Consider the following 19,249-nt stretch of genomic DNA (forward strand, 5'->3'; position numbering starts at 1 on the left):
GGAGAGAGAACGTCGAGCTGTGAACACGTCAATTTGTTTCGTGATGGCGAGGGGGGTATTAATTCTTAAATCGTGTAAGGATTGCTAAAAAACGTTACCCATTTACTTGAAAAAGAAAACATCTCAATGAATATATTATTATTGTTACTAATAGAACAATAAACAGAACATCAAATGGACGCATGTTGGATTTATATGACAAATTATATTTCGTTCGGCACGCGTCATTTGCGCAATCCGCGTATCGCCTAGCCACGATCTTTTTAGACCATGCCTCAACTGAGGTATAGCCTTAAATAGTGTGAATTAGAGATGGGAAAACTGGTTGATTTTGAAGACTAAGTATACTTACTACCAGTATAACAAAATAATTAGTATAGAAACTTGTTCCAAAATACTTACTAGTATTTGGAATACTATATGGAGCGTTTGGCGTGCGTATGCGACAAAAGTTTCATACTCAACTGAAACTAAAACCATCTCCATATTAGTATTTGAAATACGTATCGGCTCAGGGAACTCAGACTGTGTATCGGCTTCAATAGAATCGCTAAAAATACGCTGAGCTCTGCTTGTCGAAAAGTACCATTTATTATAAAATTTTAAACACATTTTCAATTTATGAGTTGTTTTTCTGTTAGATTACAATATTCTTTTTAATAAAAATGAAAAAAAGTGTTTTTTTTTTTAATTTTAAACATGTTTTGAGCGGTCATATAACACGCCTAAGCCTGGGCGTCATCTCACCACTGTGCTGCGACATAAAATTTATGACCTATTATTCATACATTAAAACGAAATAGACTAATAAATTAAAATATACCTATATTCAAGTGCTATCTTGTTCGCGCGTATTTAATGTCAATAGTGTTGAAAGTCTACCAACTGGCGAGTGCACAGAACAGCGACTCGCGATGATATCATCACAAGTTTTTTGGAATAAATTTATTGGGCCACACATACTGAGTATGGGTAGTTTCATCCGAAACTTGAGTACACAAACTGGTGACAGTATTTTCAAATCACCTCTAGTGTGAATTATTGAATGTTTCAAACAGCTTGCGAAGTCCTAGGCCGCGGCGCACAGTTTGAGTACCACTGGCTATGGTCACAATCGATAATTTTTTAATCTAGTCTTATCGGATAATAAATATATATCGGATAATGAAAGTAATCTATTTAAATACGCAATGATAACGATATTACTTATAATACATTGACAATACTCTGAAGATCAGTATGGCATATCAATAATACAACTTACAATGAATATGCACCTACTGGCATTGAAATTGGACATTGGGAAATTGAATTTTGAACTTAGTACGGTGCATATAACATGCTGTTACGTCATTATGGTAATATTCAAGTAGATATCTTATAAATGGGAAAATTAAACAACAGATAGGCAGGTAAGATGGTGTCAGATTCTTCTGGCAGTGTAGGCTATTCATTTGGGTATTGCTATAGTTGCTTTCAAATGACATTTATACCGTTCCAAAGTGATTTCGTCGTGGCCGCAATGCCAGAGGGATTTTTCCGTCCTCTATTTCTGGAATGGGACAACTGGGCACCAGGACAATTGGGGGCCGCACTGTCGAATGAAATAAATAGACGTTCTTTGCGATTTTATACAAAAAGTAGACGAGGAATTTTAATCAGTTTCTATCTACTTCTTTTTAAATTCATTTTGCTCTTAACTTAATGATTTTTATTGCGGATTGAGAATTATCATGCCTGATCATATATAAAAATATTCGTTGGAATTTATACATAATAATAAGCACAATTTAATTATTATTTACGTGTGCATATTTATATGCTCACCAAGTATTAAATAATAATATAAATATGTAATTATATTAAATATATAGGTACCTATTTAAAAAATACCTCTATTAAATAATCTATAATTCCGTCTATAATTCACGGACGTCTATTTATTTTCAAATTTCATTCGATTGCGTGGCGCCCAGGGGGCCTTATGTTAGAACTTGCGAGTTGAAGTCGCCCGGTCGACATGACGTCATATGATATCATTGTGACGTACTACCGGAGTGATAATACGAGTATCATTCGAGAAATTAACGCTACTAAAATACTGGCGTTATCCATTATCCCCATACACAAATAGGTGTTTCAGCATAATAATATCTATGGTGAGCAGTGTGCGTTGGGCGGCTTGCCTCGACCGTGTATTGGCTTACGTCACAATTACGTCATGTCGTCGGGTGACTTTATATCACCAGTTATAACATAGGCATGCAGTTGTCCGGCATCCAAGATCCTCTATTTCATAGTATTGTTGTCATAAGGTAACTGTAGAGCAGTGAATTTCAACCTTTTTTGGTTGGCGGAGCCCTTTGAGCATTCTGTAAGATCTTGAGGAGCCCTACCTGGATGATACATTAAGATCCAGAAGGGTAGATAATAATATATACCTACATAATATACATCTGTAAGAAGTGAGATACGTAAGCAAAGGGCCACCGATGATCAGGCTCAAATTACCGCCCCTTGCTATCTGTTTGTAGCTTCAAATGTTGTCCTATCTAATTTCATTACCTTCTCCATTTTATTATTTCTGCTAGGCTATTTTACAGATATATGCATAAGTATTTTTTTTACTATTCTAATACTTTACATATTCATACATTAAAAGAATATTTCGCACCCTTGCAACTAAACCGCCACAAGTACAAATTTATGTGTTTTGAGTTAATTACTACATTTCATTGTCTATCGTTCATAGTGTATGTACAGAAAATTTCATATCTCTGTCATCAAATTTGTTACGCCGAATGTGCGAAATTGACTATTACATGAAATGGGCAAAAATTTGCCTAATTCATGTAATAGTCAAGCCCGTTGCCTTATTCATGAATTAGGTAAATTATCTGCCGAGTGCGTAAATTCGCCAGGGTATGGAATTCTTAAACTGTCAACATGACAGTAGAAAAAGTAAATTTAATACGGATGGTTTTATTAGTTATAATTTGATATAATATAATATTATTATTATTATGTTAGGTTAGGTTAGGTTTTGTAATTCTGAATTCAACTGAATGTCCATTTTGAGGTTAGCTAACAAGTGTCAACAAACTATCAAATCATACTATCACAAACAAACAATCGACCATTGCACGATTGATACCCAAGCACGAATCAAATCGCGAAAATACCTATTAATAAAATTCTTCCGTCGTCATATTATAGTTCTAGATTTTTTTGGGCATAGTAAATGGATATTAACGTCATTGTAGTTATTGATTGGTATATTTTTTATATAATCAATGACATTTGACACATTTGGTTAGTTTGATTAGTTGCAAAAAACACCACCGGAGCGCGACCATCTATTTTGACCAATGCATGAGCATTTGACACATTTGGTTTAGTTGCAAAAAATACCACCGTAGCGCTACTATCTAATTTGTCCAGTGCATGAACTAGGCAGAAAAATTACTGCCGAAACCACGCACTTGGCAGATATTTTGCCTAATTCATGAATAAGGCAACGGGCTTGCATCACGATTTAGGCAAAATTTTGCCCATTTCATGTAATAGTCAATTTCGCACATTCGGCGTAACACATATAATATCACAGAACAGATTAATTCTGAATTCCCTGGTATATACATAGGTACCTAATATGTAGTATTATCTAATTGTAGTATAAGGTATTCAGCGAGATAGTAAGAATTTTATTACCTATATCTATCTATAGACAGAATATTAGTACTGCGCACTGGTAAGCAACGTAAACAAAAACAAACACTTTACACTACACAGGTTATTGTAACCTCGCGACTGTCTCGAGTGAATGTCCAATGTAAACTAACTGACTTGAATTTCGGTAGGTACAGTCGATATGAATTTCACAACTGCAAGAATTATGCATATTGATTAAAAAAATCTTGATTCTTGCATAATCAAATAAGTATATTAATAAACTAGTAGCTTGTTGAGATCCCCAAACTAGATGTTATACATAATCCAGTGCTTCCCGAACTTTTTCATACCACGTATGATTTGGTAATTATTACTGTACATACATGTGTCGCTACATTTCAAAATCAGCCAAGTCCACCTTTAGGTATTTTTGACTTTTTTGTGAATTGCTGAAGAACTACTGCTTTATAACATTTCTGCATTATCGAAATGTGGAATTTATTAATTAATAGACGATGACGCAGACGATGCGCTGCTGCTGGTCCAGGTCGACAGCAGGGCGAAGATTGAGAGCACTGTTGGCGAAGCCTTAGCATCAATTGAGGCTTGTGGTAGATTAACTAGACTATCATTCGCACCTTCTAAGACAGAAGCCATTGTCCTCAAAGGACCAAGACGACTTAGCTGTTCGAGACCACCCACAGTCCGATTCGGTGACACGAGAGTGAAAGTGTCGAAGATCGTCACCTATCTAGGCGTCAAAATGGACACAATGTTAAATTTCCAACACCATGCCGAAACCCAAGTCCATAAGGCTGGGGTGGCCTTCCAGAGGGTCGGCCGCATGGCTGGTGAAGGATGGGGCTTAAAAGTAAGGGCGCTCAAGATTGCCTACGGCGCCATTTTTATGGGAATCGCGGCTTATGCCGCCAGTGCTTGGTGCCCGCGCATTCCCAAAAGTGTCAAACTTAGAATCTCTCTTTTAAGATGACAGCGCATCGCGCTTCTGTCCATTACCAAACCCTACCGTACTACCTCAACTGACGCGCTCCCGGTCAAAAATCATCTTCAAATGTGTTAATCTTGCCGATTTTTTGAATAATAAAATGCCTAATTCTTGTCAAATTTGGGATCACAGAGATTATCAATATAATTTTTTATCGTGAATATTTTACAAAAATTATCTCGTAATAAATTATACTAATGGTTTCATAAATGCGTTTAAAAATTAATAAATGTAAAAAATCTTAACACCACTGCACAGTTATGTACCGAAATATGACTATATTCTAAAACATTAGAGCGAGAGGTTTAAAAGAATACTATTTTATGTAACAAAAATACTTTATGCAGTCATCAAATGTTTAAAATAACTATAAAGGATAATAAGGCTTCAAAATTATATAAATAGATTATCTACAACGTTTAAGGAGTGTCCAGGATCATGGTTTGAAAATACAATAAAAACTCAATTTTTACCTTCGACGAGCATGTCCCCCCTTAAGGGCGAGGAGGCCGAAGTTGGTGATTTTCACCTCGTCCTTCCTCCTCGGCTAGCTGGCGAAGGAGTAGCATTATTGAAGCGCAGAATTAGACTTATGTCGCTCGATGCGGCCATTAAGACCTGGCAGCGAAAGTGGGACGAATCGACCAAGGGCCGGCACACATATACGTTTTTCCAGACATACAGTGGCGAATGGAGATAACCAAATATCTGACTCCAGACCATTACACCAGTCAATTTGTGACTGGTCATGGTGGATTCGCTGGCAAGCTCTTCGAGCTTGGACTTGCAAGCCGTCCGACATGTTCATGCGGAGGGGAAATACAGGATGCCAACCACATCCTATGGGAGTGTCTGAGTATGTGCTCCGAATGGGAGGAAATGCTCAGGTCGGTCCAACTAGCTGTTGGACCCATCGGCCCGTCCGACCTGGTTGCTACTAAGGCCAATTATCTTGCTTTCAAAAAATTTGCGGCGTCTTACTACGGGCGTGAAGATCTCTTCACATAAATATTGCTGCCTGTATGATTAGCTTCGTTCTTTGATTTAATAAACAAGTAGCTTCACTTTCTTTCTAGTAATTTCCATGTGCTTTTTCTCTCCCTGGCACTTTGCATTATAGTAAACTCAGTAAACTCAGTCAGAGCTCACTTTGAGCGTAGCAACCTAAGTCTTGGGCACTTTCTCCCAGGACACTCCCTGGCCAATTCTTAGATGCTTCACATCACCAATTGACGGGTCCCGTGATACTCTCGATTAAGACCGAGGGTGGTACGGGGCGGGTTTGGTGGAGGGAATTTAACTTCAATGTACATACATGTGTCGCTACATTTCAAAATCAGCCAAGTCCACCTTTAGGTGAATTAGTGAATTGCTGAAGAACTACTGCTTTCTAACATTTCTGCATTATCAAAATTTGGAATTTATTAATTGTAAATATTCTATGGGGGGCAAATGGTTGGCTAGGGCCTCAATGAAATGCACTAATGCCAATAGGTATACTTCTTTTAAGTGTTGAGACGCTACCCTACAGATAGCCAACAAATCCTCATCTGGTAAAGTTCGGTGGAAATACGTGGCAGCGAACGACACAGGACCGAGAGAGTTGGAAGAAGCTTGGGGAGGCCTTCATCAAGTAGTGGATTGACCCCGGCTGATGATGATGAAATATTCTATACTCGAAATAATATAAACTTTCACCCTTGTGGCACTGGCGGTTAGACGCCGTTCGCGTGCCAGCACGTCAGTGGCGTCTAACAGATTTATTATTTTTTTGATGTTATTACGATTGCGTAAGGTAGCAAAAATGGTTATTTATTATCCGCTAGCATCCGGCGATTCCCCCTGTGACATGTGTAGCCTGTGTAGGTACATACACGTCACTAACATAATGATTTTGTACACATACAAATTGATTATGATTGATAAAAAAAATCAATCCCGGAAGTTTCGGGATTATGTTTACTAATCCCGGGATTAATAGGTATCGAAAATTGTCCGGGATCCCGGGATTGGATTCCCTACTTGTAATTACAATATAGGTAGAGCATGCCTGATCTCAAAAGACATCGCGTCCCAGTGATACATAATATTATCATAAATGTATATAAAGTACACCCTCAGTAATCTGCCGCTCGATTATCCGACAACTACTATAATCCGCCGTTATTTTTACTGGTTGAAAGCACAAAATCAAGCTCTATAATTCGCCGGTGTTCGATTGTCAAATTCAGTAGTCCGCCGCGTACAAGTTAGTATAGAACGCAGATGAGACAGATTTATTTTTTGGAAACTTCTTTGTAAAACGTACGTTCATCGCGAAGAAAGTAATGCAAAAGGGAGGAAAGTATCCAAGGACCGCATCACAAATTATGCCGTGCTCCAATGCAACCGGGACACACAAACTGAAGCTTTTGGTCATAGGGAAAGCCAGGAATCCTAAGCCATTCAAGAATATCCGCCTCACTGAACAACTGGTTGTCACAAGTGATTTACTGTTTAATATTTAGTTAATAAACTTGTTTACAAATAATTACAAGATAGACATTTTTTTTATATTCCACGTTTTTAAATTTTCTGTTGAATCATATAAACTTGACAATTCTATGTATTAATAAAAACTTTTTATTGTACTTGATAGAAATACTGAATAAATATTATAGAACACAGAAATGTCATTTGGACATTTCATATTGATTTCCATAGTAACGCACGTAATTCCACGTTTTTAAATTTTCTGTTGAATCATATAAACTTGACAATACTATGTATTAATAAAAACTTTTTATTGTACTTGACAGAAATACTGAATAAATATTATAAAATACAGAAATGTCATTTTGACATTTCATATTGATTTCCATAGTAACGCACGTATATATTAATAATTTAGTTGCTAGGACCCCCTGAGCAACCAATAATAGTGAGTAGTAAATATTACTTTTAACGATTTTTTCCGAAACATAGAAAACAGAATTAACTCAAAATGAATTCAATTCTGCTTAAAGATGGCCAAAATTGCACTTGAAGCGAATTATCTGATCTTATATCAATTAATTATTCTTCATGAACTGCCCACATAACATGACGCGTGTCCGGAAACTTGTACGTATGCAGTTCGCCGTATCACACTTCACCGCGAAATGTTCAATTCAATTTATTTTTTATCATATTGTGGAAATTACAAATTATAACTTTAAGACGTTCACAACATGATGTGAAACATTATTATAAAGAAAAAGTAGGCATGAAAACTACAAAAATGAAAATACGAGTATAATAATTACAAGATAAAAAGAACTTTTTATATACCACGTTTTTAAATTTTCTGTTGAATCATATAAACTTGACAATTATATGTAGGTATTAATAATTTAGGACAAATAAGGCAATTGTCAACAAATCATTTTTTTGCTATTTTGCAACATACAAACAAACAAATATATAATACTGAAATGTCATTTAGATTTCCATAGTAACGCACGTATATATTAATAATTTTGTTGCTAGGACCACCCACTTAGCAACCAATAATAGTGGATTGGATTACGGATTTCTTCCGAAATAACTTTTCATACAAAACAGAATTGACTGAAAATGAATTCAATTCTGCTTAAATATGGCTAAAAGTATTAAAAGAATGCATTGGCATCGTGTTCTGATATATTCTAAAAGTTTCAAATGTCTAGCTAGTTGGGAAGTTAGTTAAAAATCGATTGCAAGATTTGTACTGGATAAACAACCACCGGACAAACAAGAATACGAGCTAAAAAAACGTGGTAAAAAGAGAACACATACAAAAGCAGTGAAAATACAATTATACATCTATAGAACTTCAAAGAAGTACACCTAGTTCGCTAAGGAGACCCTATTTTAAGATTTTATAAAATAGCGTCCAACTAAACTCACCCTCACGGAAGTGGAATATATCAACACCCGAAGCAATTTGGTTGAACATAGTTATCGCCCTCCCAATTGGCATTGCCAGTGGCAGGTTGGTTCTGCACCATGATAGAAATGATGCTCTCTATTTCTAAGATAGTTATGACACACATGTCAACAATGCCCAGAATGGCAGAGTTCTCATTTATACTTACCTCGTATAAGTCGAAAAAAATACGTAGCTAAATACAGATCTCTTCTACATTGCAGCTGTATCGGAAATATATGAGCAAGTGGCTGACATCCATTTCTCGTGAAAAACAAAATCTGTCAATACAAACCTCCACTCTGTGGAGGCCCATATGATCCTATCAGGATCGGACATGGTCGAAAAAAAAAAAAAAAAAAAAATATTAAAGACCGTCCAACCTCTTTGGGTCGTATAGTACTCACATACAACTCATATTTAAATAAAACATGGTTCTGGTCGGTTTACACTTTACAGGAAGCCAGGAGTAAACAATTTTTGGTAAAATAGCCGATATATTAGATTATTTGTTAGGTTAGGTTAGGTTTTCATGAATTTTGCCAAAACAGCTATGAAAATTGAATTAATGTTCATATTGAATCTAATAAAATTGGGGACCATATACCTAGTATACGGTCATCTCTTTCTGATAGAAAACTCACGGCGAACTGTGCCATGGTGAAATGTTGTCAAAATTCATGAATTCAATAATGAAAACCTAACCTAATCTAACCTAACAAATAATCCAGTATATCGGCTATTTTCAAAATGTGTTTACTGCTGGCTTCCTGTAAAGTAAATTGACAAGAACCGTGTTTTTTAGATATGAATTATATCTCAGTAGGTACTAATACGACCCAAAGAGGTTAGACGGTCTTTAATAAACGATCATATAATTATTTCCGATACAACATTTTACGGTGAAGTGTGCATACGTACAAATTTCCGGACACGCTTAAATATACCATTCTCTTTTTAAAATTACAATCTCGCAGTCGTGTTACCATTTGAATTAATTCCAATGCCAAACAACGATAATGGAACTAGTATTAGGTATGCAATACAATTAAGTATATCCACAAAAAATAGTACTCAAGATGTATTCAAGTTTAATGCAATTAAACACCGAAAAAAGAACGAAGCTCACGAAAAAAAATTGAATAACAAACATGTAAAATATATTTGTGCATAACTACATACAAGTATACTTACATAATATTTTATGCTTCTATTGGGAATATACCTAATATTATTATGAAAATTACACATGGCCGAATAGTTATGTACCTAAGTATAAAAAGGCTTGTTAGTAAAGTAAGTTATATAATGTTGTAAGTATAATATTATCTAGTCACTAATGATATTGACTCGAGATCATTACGAAGGCATTTTTTTTACTGCCAATCCTTGATAGAAGGCTATGGATGTTATGTGTAGTGTGTGCCAAACTTTTTTACTTCACGGCACACTGGTGAATGGGAGTTGTTCCGCGGCACACCAAATAAAAATGCTTTAAAAAAGGAAATGTATCTTATTAATATGAATAAAGGAAATCATGGTGTAGGACGTAGGTAACAAATTTTTTTAACATTTTAATATTTTATCAACATAATATATAAAAGGTGGTAATAATTATATTAGTGAGAAGGACGCAATTGATTTTTAGAAAGAATTCTGTCAAAACGCGGCTCTAAATTAGATAAACAAACACGTGACTTCTCATTTCCATCTGTAAAGTGTCAATTACGTTGAGCTACTTTACGAGCTATTTGTTGGCGAATTTACAATCTGCCTGTAAAGTCGCCCAGTGTAATCATTGAACAAGCTAACAAGCAGATTGTAAATACACTACCGAGAAAAGTTGAAAGCCGGTCAACTTTACACGCCACACCCCGGCATGTGGGCCCACTGCGTCTGCGCAGTAGAGCGCAGTAGCAACCTCCCGATAAAAAAACGAACTACGTTCTGTCAAAATAGTCGCTGGCTTGTGGTTTCTCAGCGAATGGAAAGTTTTGTGTGTCATCATCATAATCGCAGTAGCTGAATCGCACGCTATTAAATTCGCCAACAAACAGCTCGTAAAGTAGCTCAATGTAATTGACGCTTAACCGTTCTCGTTTTTTTTTGGTTTCATTTTCATTTCCACGAGCGCTGAAAAACCAAATTCACAAATATACAACGATCCAAACGGCAACAGAGATTTAATTGTTGTTGTAGCCAATTGAGGATATTGACTCCAAAGCGATATCCAAAATGCTTATAACTCTAGGTCAGAAAATGAGGCTTTGTGCACAGGGTCGTTTTTTAGATCTATTAAAATTTCCTCCTCTGTTAGTGTCAGGTATGTACCGTCGAATCTAGCCAATGGATTGATGACCCACTGGTACATTTGATAATCAAGTGATGGAAAATGATACAGAAAGGAATTCTAATGTCCTCTGCACTTCTCGCAACATTTTAAATTTGTTTGAGGAAGCGTCTACACTTGGGAAGCAATCAAGCTGTGAGTTTTTAACTTTTCTGGTCCACAGGTCTAACTTGTCAGCGAAAGAATTTAATGTTCATGTAATTGTAATGATATTTTCGTTCGCTACTTGCAAGCTTAAATTTAAAATGTTTAATTTCTCATCACTATTCCTCTGTGTCGCGTCGACCACTATGCACTAAGGTGACAAATATTTATTTGTATATTATGTAGAATCTGTACGACATTGTAGATGTTGAATTTATTTTAAATTGAAGAAAATTTAAATGAATAGGCATTATTTAAAATGAATAATTTTAAGGCTTCTTCCTTCGTGGCACACCCTGATGCAGCACACTAGTGTGCCGCGGCACACAGTTTGGCAGACACTGTGTCACACGAAAACAATCAGCAATCAGTAATCTTATGAGATCCTGAACTACCTACTACCTATACAAAGTAGGTATATGACGTCTTATTACGATATTATGACGTGTGTAGGAATAATTGACGTGCTGAGGATTCTACGAATGTACCAAGTACACCGGTAAGTCCAGCACCGCGATTTCCTAACTATCGACTCGTGTGTCACCAGACGACATGACGTAATTGTGACGTCAGCCAATACACGCTTGAGGCATGCCGCCCAGCGTACAGTGCTCACCGTAGATATTATTATGATGAAAACCTATATGTGTATGGTGACAATGAATAATGCCGCTGTCTGACCAGCGTTATTTTCTCGAATGCTATTATCACTCCGGTAGTACGTCACAATGATGTCATATGACGTCATGTCGACCGGGAAGCTTGCACTCGCAAGTAAGAACATAGGGCCGCAGCGCTTGAAATAGAATGGATTATGAACTGGAGTGGTTGATGATAAAATTTACAGAAGTATGTACCCTATACTTCTACTGTAGGGCGAAGGGGTGTACTTTGTATTGAATATCGTACCCCCAGATTATGCGTATAAATGCATTATAATCTCTGCTTCTTCCTCGGGAACATTTCAATTAACACGTGTTTTTTAATTTACAATAAAACATCGTTATACAGGTTACAGCGTACCCAATAAAAACAAAAAAAAAAACTTAATACATAACAATCAACCTTGATCTTATTTCTATGAGTCTGTCCGATAGCGATTTCGGTTTCTTTAGGCGTAAAACCCACTTAACGGAGCGAGTGAGGCTCTCGCGCCAAATTTCACAAGTGGCGTGTAAATCATCGAAAATACAACGTAATCGAATACGCGAGCGCACACTGGATTTGACGACGCTTTGTGCCCGCCTGCCCCATGAGTCACCGTTGGTGGCTTTTCAGCCGGACGAATTAACGAAAATACAACGTAGTCCATTCATTGAACACGGCGAGCAAAATCACGCTCTGGAAGCGTCGTCGATAGAAGCCGTCGTCGTCGGCGAGAAGAAAAGTTGAAAGCCGGTCTACTTTACACGCTATATGCTGGCGTGTGGCATGCGTCTGCGCACGTCCTGTCAAAATAGTGGCTTCTGAGCGAGTGGAAAATTTTGTGTGTCATCATCACAATTGTACTAGCTCACTCACCCGCTTTTAAATTCGCCAACAAGCATTTTGTAAAGTAGCTCAATGTCATCGAGGCTTTAGTTCAATAAAAACAAATACGTATAACCAGCAAAGTACATAATATCCAACCCACCCACATATTGTGGTGATCGCAGTGGTAAAATTAATAGTGTCTATTATTGGAATTGTGTGTAGTGTTCAAATATTTGCATCGCCATGCAAAAAAACATTAGAATATAAAATTTATGTAGATTGGACTTTGTAACTCCAGACATTTTTTTTATTAAATCACTATGCCATGCGTCAGTTTTCATTTCGTTCGTTATGTAGGTAGGTACCTATTTTCTATTAATGTATTAGGTCTGCAGCAGTGATGCCAACCGTACTATAATTATAGTACAATACTATCATTTTAATTCTGAATACACCAAAATACTATAATTTTAAAGGATTCAAGGCGAAAAATGTTCCTGTACTATATATTTTTTAGTAATACTATAATTTTAACGCCTTTGTACTATAATCAGCATAGAAAAAGATGGCAACACTGGTCTGCAGTAGCTTACTGAACAACAAATTTACTACTCCAGTTTTATTAATGGCTTTATGAGTATAAACAGGAGTGAGTCTAGTACAGAGGTAAGGCCCCCAGAGGCGCCAGATTTGAATGATTATGAGGATCTATGGCTAAGACCAGTGTTTCCCAACCTTATTTGTGCCATGCCCCACTTCAACACTTCAAAAATTTCATAGTTAACTAATAAATTCTGAAAAAAATGAATTGCTTAAAAAAAACATGCAAATAGAATACAACGCTCTTGTCCGGTACAAATCTTGCAATCGATTTTTAAGTAACTTCCCGACTAGCTAGACATTTGAAACTTTTAGAATATATCAGAACACGATGCCAGTGCATTTTTTAATACTTTTAGCCATCTTTAAGTAGAATTGAATTCGTTTTCAGTTAAAATTCTGTTTTGTATGAAAAGTTATTTCGATACCATTATTGGTTGCTAGGGGTCCTAGCAACAAAATTATTAAATAATATATACGTGCGTTACTATAGAAATCAATATGAAATGACATTTCATTATTCAGTATTTCTATCAAGTACAAATTTATTTGATCGTTTAAGCTAGTCAAGTCAAGTTTATATGATTCAACAGAAAATTTAAAAACGTTGTATATAAAAAGTTATTTTTAGCTTGTAATTATTTAATTTAAATTTCGTAAGTAATGTACTTATGTATTTTATATTAGATGTACAACTCGCAAGAAAATTAGTATGATCCTTGTGTTTGATGTGAGCTGCAAAGAGTTTTAATGTGAGGTACTAATTTGGTAAATTTTAATCTTAAATCTCCACAGTTTGTGATGTCAAAACGATTTCTTTTTTTTGAGTAACAAATCATTTACAGCGCTAAAGCGCCGCATTCAACTAACTATTATGATGTGAATGGCAACAGTAATTTTCTCGGAAAGTCATGGTTGCAACATAAAAAAATGTACCAAATATTAATGATTTGCACATTGCCCTCCAAAACATTCAAATTGCCCCCCGGTTGGGCGTACGCCCCACGTCGTTGAGAAACACTGGTTAAGACGGATAAAGCAAGAAACCGAGGACATAGGAACGAGTCATGGTGAGGCCTTCATCGTGCAATGGATCCACGCTCTTTGATAAAAATATAAACCAATACCTACTTAATTTTGATATATTGTCTTTAATATGGTCGGTATCAGTGGCGAGGGGTGGAGGTAGGCTGTTAAGATTCGACATAAATAGTAAATAGTGCACACTAAACTTTGTCAGTCATACTTATTTGTTTTCATTGATCTATGAATACAATTTGCGGATGGTGCTGGTTAGTTTTTAAAATTCATTAAACCCTGCCTCAGCCAAATCATAATTGATAAAAAATATTGTTCTATCTATAAAATATCTAGAATTGTGTATGGTTAAAACTTTAGAGGCATAATTTTAGATATTTTATAGATAAACGAATATTTTTTGACTCCCATCTACTGGCTTGGATAGGGCAGGGTTTAATTGAATTTTAAAAACTAACAAGCACTATATATACATTGTAGCATGGCCCCCCACAAGGGGGGGCTGACGGGGCTCTAGCCTGGGGGCCCGGCGTGGCGGATCGAGCAACCAAGTGAGATAAACACAAATCATAAAATTGCACTAATAGTAAAAAAAATGTCGCTATTTCACTTCAAGCATGATAACATTTTAAAATATATGATTGTGTGAAGCAATTTTTGATTATTGTTTGTCGATATTTGACAACTCAATAATAATTATTCAAGTGGGTGTATTAAAAATACAAAAAAATCTATAAAAAATACCTTAGCGATAGGTAGAGGGCCCCGCCATAGATCCTAGACTGGGGGCCCGCTTCAGGTTGTGGGGGCCATGCATTGTAGTATTATTATATAAACACATAATATTCAATAAATACAAATACGTTTGATTGACAAAGTTTAGTGCGCACTATTTGTGTCGGATCTTAACAGCCTACCTCCACCGTTTGCCACATGTACATTAATGCATTTTACAGTTGTCGTGCAAAAAATTCCTGCAATTGTCATTATTTGTGCAATATGGTGTTATCATAATATAGAAAAAAATCATTAGCAGGTAGGTATTGATAACATAAATAGATTAATTAATAAAAATAATATGACAAACGATTACATAAAACATCAAAATGTTGATTGTACATAAATCTGTAGTGATAATTTGATAACTGATCGAACTGGCGTTTTAGTGGAAGACCAGAAGTGCTATGAATAACGGTGAGAAACAAACATTAATTTATTATTGTTTTCGCGAAATGTAGAGCCTGAACCCACTAAGACGACACGTCGCAGCGTTTCCCCCCTTTATACACCGCGCGGGGCATGCTCCACCTGCTGGCTTCTGAAAGGTCGACAGGCGTGCGGGGGGTCGAACGCATCCACGACCGCCGTTATGTCACTGCGTGGTGTATAGAGAGGAAAAAACACTGCAACGTGTCGGGGTAGTGGGCTTTGGCTCTTAAAAGTAGTACTTACATATTATTATATGTACTGATTTATTAGTTAAATGTATATTTTAATCCTAACTTTCTTTAATCACACGGCTATACTATATACTAGATAAAATCAGACGTTTTCAAACTTTTCCGTCCCCCGGCACCCGTAGTGCATAAATATTATTATTGATATGACTGCGCTCAAACAATATGAATTAGTAGAATGAGTTAGCCTAGTGGCGCAAAAAATTAAAAATATTATCGAAAAAAGTTTGCCAACTGAATTGATTGGGTGTTAAATATATTTTACAATACCGTTGGTATTTAATTTATTTGTAATCTTAAATATTATATCTACCTACCAGTGGTGAAGGGTGGAGGTAGGCTGTCAAGATCCGCCATAAATAGTGCACATTAAACTTTATAAGTCGTAGGTATTTATACTGAACTAAGACATATTTTGAACTAAGACTACAATTTACAAAAGGTGTTGGTTAATTAAAAAAAATCAATTAAACCCTGCATAAACCAAACCATAATAGTTTTGGTATATTTTGGGCAATATGACAAAATTGTGCATACTTATTCATTCATACTTATTTGTTTTCGTTGGATTATGAATACATACAAGTATTACACATATTGTTGGTTATTTGTGTAAAATTCATTGATCCCTTTTTAAAAATCAATTAAAACCTGCCTAAACCAAACTGTTTTTTGTGTTAAATATAAAGTTAGTGATAATTATTTTTTAGTTATTTGAGTAGAACATAATATTATGGTTAATTATGTTGTGTTGAAATTTGGTAGCCGTACTGAGAAGCAACACGGATGTTATAAATAACGTTTCGTAGTTAAGTTGATAATAATAAAATCGAGATCGGCTTCATTTTACCGAAAAATAGGCGCTCTCTATATAAATTATTACCTTCTCTGAGGTCGCAGGTCACTTGACCTAGGTATGTAAACGGGGGTTATGACTTGAAAAAGATTGGGAATCCGTGTTATATCACTTTCGCCCTTACCTGATTTTGATTTTAACCATTACCTTCCTACCTAATAAATAAGAAAATGTAATTTTAATAAATATTCTATCGTTAGATAATAAAACAAAAGATTGATATTTAAAAAAAAGCACACAACTCTCCTTACATACCTACTTCAGGGCGTGTAATTTATTGTATCTTTTTAATCTAACATTATTTACTTGTGTATGTAACTTGTGACACATGCAAGAAAAATAAAGGACTATTTTTTTCCTTTGATTTGACAGGCGAAAAGATAATGACACCATCTGTCGAAATAAGTTTCGCGAAATGTCAAAAATTTGTAAGTACACAATAGTTTTTATACTCAGGTTGTATTTTACTTGTAATACAAAAATGTGATAAGAAATACACAACAATGCATTAGATTAAATAATGTAGTACAAAATAACTTACGTTTGAAGCGAATGCGGAGGAATATTTCACCGGAACAACTCCTTTACGACGAATTCATTTTTATTTAGAAATTTACACTTGACGCATCATGGAAGGTAAGTTTAATGCTGGTTTATATTTTAAAGATATTGTTTGAATGCATGCAGGATAAATTCGGTTAGTTTTATTTGGGTATTGATCGTTTTGACCTTATTAACCGGTGAATATTCTTGTCTGTGTATGGTAATTTGGTTGAGATAGGTCATTGTGTAAGTAGGTATCGTGTATATGTGCCGTTAAAATTTGTACAATGTATTGACGTTTGTATGAAAGTAACGGAATTACGTACAACGACATCTATTAAACGAAGTTGTAAGCTTGAAGTAAAAATATTTTGTAGTCGTATAACTAATAAATTTAAAGGATTGTCGATAGATGTCATAAAATTTTATAATAAAATCTCAATTCAAAAAATATTATATGAATATTGCAGACATTGTTTGTTCCTTATTACTGTAATCCTGTAATAATGGAAAAAAAACAATATTTTTTAAAATTTTGTCCCGAACTTATTGCTTAAATTAAGGAAGATGTTTTTTAAAATTTTCTCTCGAATATTAGCATATTATTATAGGCAGGGTTCGAACTGGACTAGGGTGCCGTTCCGGTTCATGACAAAATTTTCCCAAATTATCGCATCGTCTCGTGGAAAAAATAATTTGATCATTTGAGCTAAATAGTCCACATAACAAAAAATCTAACACACTTATTTTTATAGAAATATATACGTACCTACTTACATATTTAGATAATTATGTAACTATTTTCGTAAAATTATTAAGCGCTCTGGTTCATAAAATTATCCATTTCAAGCGCTGATTATAGGCCTTTCAGCCCTCGAAATTCTAAATTACCATGCATACTACATATCTACCTAGGTATCTAATTTTATGTATATTTTATAAAAACAAGTGTGTTTTTTTCGACCATGTCCGATCCTAATAAGATCATATGGGCCTCCACAGAGTGGAGGTTTGTATTAACAGGTTTTTTTTTGTTTTTATGAGACATGGATGTCAACCACTTGCTCAAACTACTAGGTCATACTCTGACCGATACACAAATTGAAAAAAAATATGTGTAGGTACTTACCAGACCCAGGATTCGAACCTGGGACCCACGGGGCTATAAGCCGATGCTTAAGTCCCGCACCCATCGCCTATAGCAGGGATAGTGAACCAAAGGCACGCGAATGTTTTACAAATAAATTAAAAAATAATGACGATATAACCATGCGTATTTTCTTAGGTTTTTAATATTATTTTTACGAATGATACTTACCTATCGATGCGCAAACGAAAACAACGAAATGCGTAAATGATAAATCGCATTGTATAAAAAATAGCATGGAAATAAAGAATAAGCATCACGTTTTTATAAAATGAATGTAAATATATAATTTTATAGGTCGGTCTTTACGCTTTATGCGTCACACATAATATTATCGCACATACCTCATTAGGCGGCGGAAGAAGCCGTGTCGTGAACCTCTGATTTTGATCGAATTACAATGCTTGAAACCAATGAGGCAAATAAAATGTTTGAAAATATTCAAACAACCAACCTGATGAAATTTATTGACAGTCATTCAAATACAAATAGTTGATTGTTATTTAGCCTCAAACATAATCGCTAAAAACGGAAGAGAAAAAGACGAATATATTATGAAGGAAACGTGGTAAAAATGCTTCCACGATCTCTTTGACCATGGAAAAAATTATTCAAAGAATAAAAGATATAAAAAGGCTAGAAACACGGCGACAGATAGAATCTCAAGAACTCAATTGTAATTTTCCAACTTAACAGAATTCTTAAAAACATATTTTTTTCATTTTCCAGTCAGACAGTCGAAAAATAATATTTGGGAAATTTTGGCACGCGTACATAAAAAGGTTCGCCAACCCTGTCCTATAGCCTATCTACCTCATTCGGTCAAATTATTTTTTTCACGAGACGGAGCAATAATTTTGCCATTTTATGCTCAGGAACACGGCGCTCCGGTCATTTCGAGGCTACTAGCTTTCCATATCTAGGAATGTCCAAACACAAACCGAACATTGTGTAAATTTGAGACAGCCGTGAGATTCAAACCCATGGCGTAAGAGGCGATCGTTATGCCACTACTCCACTGCGGACACAAAATAACTA

At 35.4% G+C, this 19,249-nt stretch overlaps 2 protein-coding genes across 3 annotated transcripts in view; one reads left to right on the plus strand and one right to left on the minus strand.

The window, feature by feature from the left end:
* LOC147069750 (alpha-tocopherol transfer protein-like) overlaps positions 1 to 17,350 on the minus strand; it is a 53,313-nt gene extending 35,963 nt beyond the window's left edge. The window contains exon 1 of one of the 2 annotated variants that reach the window (XM_085950640.1): positions 17,063 to 17,350. The gene's annotated coding sequence lies outside the window, so the exon portion shown is untranslated. Of the gene's footprint in view, positions 1 to 3,711; positions 3,840 to 17,062 lie in introns of those variants that run through there. The other variant, XM_085950639.1, reaches the window with a different exon arrangement.
* LOC147069752 (retinaldehyde-binding protein 1-like) overlaps positions 16,927 to 19,249 on the plus strand; it is a 118,935-nt gene continuing 116,612 nt past the window's right edge. The window contains exon 1 of the mRNA XM_085950637.1: positions 16,927 to 17,157. Within this exon, the coding sequence (XP_085806763.1) occupies positions 17,151 to 17,157 (7 nt within the window). The 5' untranslated portion in view covers positions 16,927 to 17,150. The remainder of the gene's footprint in view (positions 17,158 to 19,249) is intronic.

The sequence above is a fragment of the Rhyacophila brunnea genome, unplaced genomic scaffold, assembly GCF_057557595.1.
Source record: "Rhyacophila brunnea isolate RB1 unplaced genomic scaffold, BYU_Rbru_1.0 scaffold_23, whole genome shotgun sequence".
Taxonomy (NCBI): domain Eukaryota; kingdom Metazoa; phylum Arthropoda; class Insecta; order Trichoptera; family Rhyacophilidae; genus Rhyacophila; species Rhyacophila brunnea.